General features: G+C 49.8%; 2 protein-coding genes across 2 annotated transcripts; both read left to right on the top strand.

Annotated features, from left to right (window-relative positions):
- The first annotated feature begins 793 nt into the window (after positions 1-793).
- On the top strand, positions 794-1851 carry LOC133901719 (dehydration-responsive element-binding protein 1H-like). The gene has a single exon (XM_062343177.1). It carries the CDS (start codon positions 998-1000, stop codon positions 1745-1747), a length of 750 nt encoding a protein of 249 aa, XP_062199161.1. The 5' UTR covers positions 794-997; the 3' UTR covers positions 1748-1851.
- Positions 1852-2011: 160 nt separating this feature from the next.
- On the top strand, positions 2012-3952 carry LOC133901721 (dehydration-responsive element-binding protein 1B-like). Its single transcript, XM_062343178.1, has one exon. The coding sequence runs from the start codon at positions 3054-3056 to the stop codon at positions 3771-3773; it is 720 nt and encodes a 239-aa protein (XP_062199162.1). The 5' UTR covers positions 2012-3053; the 3' UTR covers positions 3774-3952.
- The last annotated feature ends 2994 nt before the right edge of the window (positions 3953-6946 follow it).

The raw sequence follows: 6946 nt of genomic DNA on the forward strand, positions 1-6946 counted from the left end.
GGGATATTGGGGTAGGAATTTTTCTCTCGGAATCAGATGCATACAACGAACTATTTTTGGTGCATTTTTTTATATTACAAAAATTGATTTTAAATATTACAAATATTATTTTTAATGTTACAACGGACTATTGAAGCGTCCTAGAGATCTTACGTCTGGACGCTAGCATCGTTCATATGGTATAGTCCTTGGGCCCACCGCTATTTGCTAGGCGAGAGACTTGGCTCGAGGCAAATTCAGAGTTTCGACCTTGCGATGTTACCCGTTTGATATAGTTAGGAAGGTGTCCATAATATAACTTAGACTAGTAATTTTTAACAAAGCTAATATTTCATGAAACTATTTTTTTGTGTGGCAAATATGTTGCTACCATTTTTAAATGTTTATTTCTATTATTATGATCAAAATAGAAGCAATGTAACCGCACAAAATGACACATTTTTCAAGCACATGCCCAGTACTTGAACCAAATATATCAGCAGCCATCATAGTGCACTGTACTAGCTTCGAGAGTGCGTTATAAATCAATTTTATATGACTCTGTTTAAAAAGACTATCGTGAGATCTTATTCATATCATGATTCAATAGCTAGATAAAAAAAAGATGAGAGTGAGTAAATACTGTCGTCACAGAATTTGCTTTCAATAATCATTGGGCACCGCCCTCCGCTGCAATACCACTGTCAAGCAGCGAGCTGCTTTCGAGAGCCCCCATCCGGGAAAGCGTCACACGAGCTAAAACATACTCCTATTTTAGTCCCCGGAATCCATCTGGCACCAGCTGTTTCCTTGGCCGAGGCCATCCGCCACCATGGCTTCTCCGCGTGCGAACACCAACGTCGCGAAGGCATACCTATAAATACACCTCTCACAAGATCACACTCGACACAGCTCTCACTTAAGCTCCCGCATCAAGCTCAAAAGCATCTCGCTCCACTCTCCAGACCAACCTCAGGCAAATCACAGGAGACGACAGTAGCGAGCAGCAGAAGCAGCTATGGACATGGGTCGCCACGAGCACTCGACCTCCTCTTCCTCCTCGTCATCGACAGAGCACAAGGCGGTCTGGTCGTCGTCTCCGACGCCGCCGAAGAAGCGCCCCGCGGGGCGCACCAAGTTCAGGGAGACACGGCACCCGGTGTTCCGGGGCGTGCGGCGCCGGGGCACCGCGGGCCGGTGGGTGTGCGAGGTGCGCGTCCCGGGGAAGCGCGGCGCGCGGCTCTGGCTCGGCACCTACGTCACCGCCGAGGCAGCGGCACGCGCGCACGACGCCGCTATGCTCGCGCTGCGCGGGCGGGCGGCGTGCCTCAACTTCCCGGACTCCGCGTGGCTGCTCGCCGTACCGTCTGTGGGACTCTCCGACATGGCCGACGTGCGGCGCGCGGCCACCGAGGCCGTGGCGGAGTTCCAGCGCCGTTTCGAGGCTGCCAGCGGGGCCGCCGCTTGGGCCGTTGACGAAGTGATCTCCAGTGTGTCGGCTCCGTCGTCACTGCCTGATATGTCCAGCTCGTGCTCGCCGGCAACGTCGGCAGACCACGTATTACCTGTGATTGCGAAGGCTGATGAGCCGGCGGCACTGGACGGCGACATGTTCGAGCCTGATTGGTTTGCGGACACGGACTTGGACATGTACTACGCGAGCCTCGCGGAGGCGCTGCTGATGGAGCCGCCGCCGCCGCCGCCGGCCACTGGAGCGTACTGGGAAAGCGGCGACGGCGGAGCTGACGTCGCGCTCTGGAGCTACTAGTTAAGATTGAGGACCCCCGATTGATTGTACTCTGTTCTGAATATGTAACAAAATTCAAGTCGCTTCCCAATCAAAGTAACTTCAGCAGATCAATTTTTTCTGAACTATTCGCTGATTTCTACTTTTCTACCGTTCTCGTCTTCCGAGCTCCGGCATGCGATATTTAGCTACAAAAGGGAACAGGAATACGACACATGCATCAGAGAGGACACTTCTGTCGATTCGCTGAAAGCAGTGGCTGTCGATGGTCTGTAAAATGATTCCAACAAAGAGCATTGGATTATCCGTTCATTTGTGTTGTGACAACCAAACCGGGCAGCCAGAAGAGGTAACTTCCGCGCAGTGGTGGTCCAAGTAGCTGAGCTCTCAGAGAAGAGGGAAGAGTAATCCAGAAGGTGTGGCTATTCCACTTTGGACCAAGTCTGGTCATGGGCCCTGCTGGCCGAAGCCACCGCCTGGAGCTTGGAATCTTCTCCCCGTTTCTCCCGTCAAAATCCTTCCAGTTACGCGAGCTGTCGCTTCACTGAGAGGAAGGGGAGCAGCCGCACCGCACTCCCTTCCCACGACGCGGTGATGAACTGATGAGTAGCTGTCCCACTGCCTCTTTCCTGAATTTAGTGGCCAAGAGGCACGATGTGACGTGACACGCGCTTGCCTCAATATTTAGGTACTAGTTTAAGCTATTTTAATACCACATCCATTTTTACTTACTTATCATTAGCCTTTTACAGTAGCATTTTTTATTTTAACGGTTTTTCTATGAAAAATTTATATATATCAAAAAGTTTTGTATCGTTAGATTCGTTCGAAATATATTTTATTAATATTATATACTTTAGTATATACTTTTAAGTATTTGTAAATTTTTCATAGAAAAATACATAAAATCAAAAGGCTATATTTTTCTTTTCTAAAAAAATATTAGAACTCGTAAATATACGCACGCACCACCGTAATTTTACTGAGAAACGCTGTCCTGAATCAGTTTAATGGAGAGCGCGCGCCATGACCCACGAACCCGCTGGTGGGTGGGCCAGTGACAGCGTGACCAAGAGACCAGGACAAGCTAGCAGCTGCTGACGCCGCCCCGCCCCACCGCAGTGTCTGACTCGGACACGCGCACGCCGCCCCTCACTCCCCGCGGCACTGACCAGTGACCAGCTGATCGCTCGCGTCGAGTAACGTGTAACGACTAACGACCATTCAGACACTCAGTTATCTATATATATTTTCCCGCCTCCTTCCCCTCCCCTCACCCAAGTCCAAGCTCCACCGCTCCACCCCAGCTCGAGGAGAGCTCACTAACATGGCTACTACTCCGGGGCACGCTTCTCTTGACTCTGCAATGGACACGCCCTCGCAGCTGCTGGTTTCGTCGCCGTCGTCCACGGAGCAGGAGGAGTGCAGGACGGTGTGGTCGGCGCCGCCGAAGAAGCCGGCGGGGCGGACCAAGTTCCGGGAGACGCGGCACCCGGTGTACCGCGGCGTGCGGCGCCGGGGGATGGCTGGCGCGGGGCGGTGGGTGTGCGAGGTGCGCGTCCCGGGGCGGCGGGGCTCCAGGCTCTGGCTCGGCACCTTCGCCACGCCCGAGATGGCGGCGCGCGCGCACGACGCCGCCGCGCTCGCGCTCGCCGGCCGCGGCGCCTGCCTCAACTTCGCCGACTCCGCGTGGCTGCTCCCGCCGCTGATGCCCGCGTTGTCGGTATCGGCGGTGTCCAGCGCGCGAGAGGTCAAGGACGCCGTCGCCGAGGCCGTCGAGGCGTTCCGGCGGCGCTCGGTTGCGCCGCTGTCGTCGCTGGCGGCGCAGACGGCCGGTGAGGAGGATAGTGGTGGGTCGCCGTCCGCGGCGCCGTCGAGCAACGTGTTCGAGTTCGATGATGACGAGTGCAGGTTTGGCGGCATGGACGGTGCCGTGTCGTACTACGCGAGATTGGCGCAGGGCCTCCTCGTGGAGCCGCCGACCGCCGGAGCGTTGTGGGAGGACGGCGAGTACTTCACCACTGACATGGCGCTATGGAGCTACTAAGCCTTATGAAGTAGCTTGCTTGATTATAAAATTTTGGATAATTTTGTTTCTCCATGGAGAGAAACAGAGGATAGATAGTTCTCAAAGAAAAAGGAAATAGAGGATATGATAGGCAGGAGAATTTTGCGATTTTTAGAACGAGTATTGTGTTTATTTTTTTCTATTCTTGTTACTCAAGCTTCGTAGCCCTAAATTAAGGAGGCTGATCTGTGGCACATCTGAATGATCTCCGTCGTGCACCTAATCAAATCCCATTTTTCTTCCAAAAATACATTTAATCTTCTATTATTTACTTTTCATACTTAGTCGTTCAATATTTTCTTTCCATACATTCTAAAAATATATTCAATCTTCTATTATTTACTTTATATATTTTTCAGATTGCTATATATTAGATTGATTATACGTGTGCAACATATGTACAGTTACTAGTTATTTTAAGATAAAATCTAAAAACTGCACGCGTATGCTTTTATCTTATGAAATTTGTAAGCTGTCTGTTTGAAAGTTATTCACGTGGCTGGTTTGGCGCCTACCTATGAGTTCTTAGAAAAAAGCACCTGTTTTTGCTTAAACTGAAGTCGATTTTTGCTTAAACTGAAGTCGATGTCAGCCGTTGGATCAGTACGGAGATTGGTGTCATTTTATTGGTTGTTGATCCAACCGTCCAAAAGTACGACTTGTGTCGGAAAAAAAAATCAATCACCATACTGGGCAGCCCCCGTATCCGATTGAATTCTTTTCACTTTTTTATGTGAAAATATGTCCAGTTGAGTTCGACCTTGGGTGTATAAGGGCTTGTTTGTTAGAGCTTTTTCTGATTCAATTCTTTATCGGAAGTGATTTTTTGGAGAAAGTGATTCTGTGATTGAAAGTGATTCTCTAAAATAAAATATACGGAAGAAGTGATTTTCTGTGAAAAGTGAATCAGAGGAAGCTGTTTTTTTCAGCTCTCTAACTTTTAGTTCATTTCAGAGAACCACTCCCATGGATTCCACTCAGAGAACTAAAAGCGAAAAGTTGCTATTTGACAGAGCTCCCACTAATTTCAGCCAGAAAACTACTCTGAGAGCTCTGCCAAACAAACCTAAACCTTGAAATTGGTGTCCCACTGCAAAACTGGACCGATCTTTAAGTAGCACTGTCTGAATCTTACATGGATGGCTAGACCATTTTCAGGCTTTCAGTTAACCTTGTTCAGCCATGCTCTAACAATTCAGCAACCAACCAAGCTGGTCAAAATGGTAATGTCAACGCATTCGTCACTCCCCCTGTTTGACTCGCTTCTCACGAACGAAATCGACAAGATGGAGACACAGTTCAAACTTCAAAAGGAAATTAACGGAGATCATACACCAACTGCTGCAGCTCAGCAGCAGTAACCGAACATACACGAATGCGATGGAATCACACGCCAAGCACTGCTCGTTTTGCTAGCTTCAGGCTTCAGAAGACGATGGCCATCTTTGTCGCGCCCTGCGCGTGGTCGCCGTCGTCGTCTTTCTCCCCTTCCCGGCACCGGCTGGATCGAGCCTGCCTTCTCCGATTTATTGTCGGATTGGGACAGATCAACCGATGGACGAGATCTAGTACAGTGCAAGCAGCTCGTGTAGAAAGGCTCAGTGGACACGGCTGCGTGACTAGCCCAACTCCAAGTTTCCAGCCGCAGCTGGTTGCTCGTGCTACTTGCTGCGAGCTGTTCGGCGCCGGCTGCGATAGGGCGACAGGGATAGAGAAAGCGATGTTCTCTGTAGGAGTTTTGTGAACTGAATGGTGAGTGGTGTTTACAGTACTGGTTTGCAACTGTCAGGTTGGAACATGTCGTCTCAAAGTACGTACAAGGCTGAACAAAGGTTACCTAGTGGGGAAAAGGTGATGTTTGTCGATCATGGTTGACGTTCTTAAGGTTGACATCAAGCTGGTGAGGTCAGAACAACAGTGTACACATACATACGGATAGCGTCACGCCGTCACAGCGTGTACACACAGGTCACAGCGGAGGGCAAGATCGACCAAACTGATTAATTGCTGAAAAGGCGATCTTTGTCGCCTTTTCCAGCCCGAAATCTCTAGTCTACTGTACTCGCTTCACGTTGACATCAGGCTCGTCGAGCCTCTTTTCCATTTAGTATCTATCAGAGTGGAAGTGGTCAACGACATATGTCAACATCGAGTACAGAGCTAGTAGCTCGTGTATAGAGAGAGAGGCTATTTCAGGCTAGTGGCAGCACCCAGTTGTGAAAGTACGAAAGAAAGCAGTGCTGAAATCCTGAATCCAGTCGCGCCGAGCACCGCCATTCACACACTGTGTGCAAGATCAAAGGCAGTCAAGAAGATGAATCGTCACGGATTTGATACTCGCCTCGGCAGCCTTGCTGAATCAATACACGATGCTTGTATTGTGGTCTTATCTTGCTAAATCCTCACTGAATCAATATTGGATTACTGAAGGTCATATCCATATGAGGAGATGGGCTTATAGGGTGGGCCGAAATCGAGGTATGGCGCCTACCATATCTCGCCATAATGATCCATCCGCCACTGTATTGATGAGCACTAGTAATACCACTTTGCAATTGTCTGTCATAGCAAATGATAAGGCTGAAAGCTGGATAGAGGCTTACTTGCTGAAAAGGTGAGATTAGCCAATCATGGTCCACTTACCTTCAGGTTGACATCACGCCGGTCAGCTCAGTACATTCTGAGAGCAGTTGGCCAGTGGCGCACACAATCTTGGCGACCATGAGGTTAACATTTGACAAAAACTGAACGCTAAAAGGTGACATTTGTCCTCTTTTGCAGTCTGGGATTTGTGGTCATCTACTGTACCCTGCAGGTTGACATCAGGCCGGTCAGGTCAGATCATGCCCGGCCTACAAGCCCAGACGCATGGATGCTCAACCGATCGAAGTCAAACCCTTTTTAATTTGAGATGTGGCGATTACCGAAACAGTAAAACTTTCACTGATAATCTGTCCACACTTTGTTGAGCTCTAACTCTTGTTAACTGATCACTGGGCACAGGCCAAGTTCAGAGTGGAGAAAAATCCATGTGGTGGAGCGGATGTACGTCCCGTCGACAGCACGTCCCGGGCTTTGTAGGGAGGAAGAAGCTCACGCCGCCGCGCTCGCGCTTCACAAGTTGCCTCGATTCCATCGGCCCCAGCACGGCG

The sequence above is a fragment of the Phragmites australis genome, chromosome 20 (assembly GCF_958298935.1).
Source record: "Phragmites australis chromosome 20, lpPhrAust1.1, whole genome shotgun sequence".
In the NCBI taxonomy this organism is placed as follows: Eukaryota; Viridiplantae; Streptophyta; class Magnoliopsida; order Poales; family Poaceae; genus Phragmites; species Phragmites australis.

Excerpts from the sequence above, each read along its gene's own strand:
- LOC133901721 (XM_062343178.1), top strand. The coding sequence starts at position 3,054 with ATGGCTACTACTCCGGGGCACGCTTCTCTTGACTCTGCAATGGACACG.
- LOC133901719 (XM_062343177.1), top strand. The coding sequence starts at position 998 with ATGGACATGGGTCGCCACGAGCACTCGACCTCCTCTTCCTCCTCGTCA.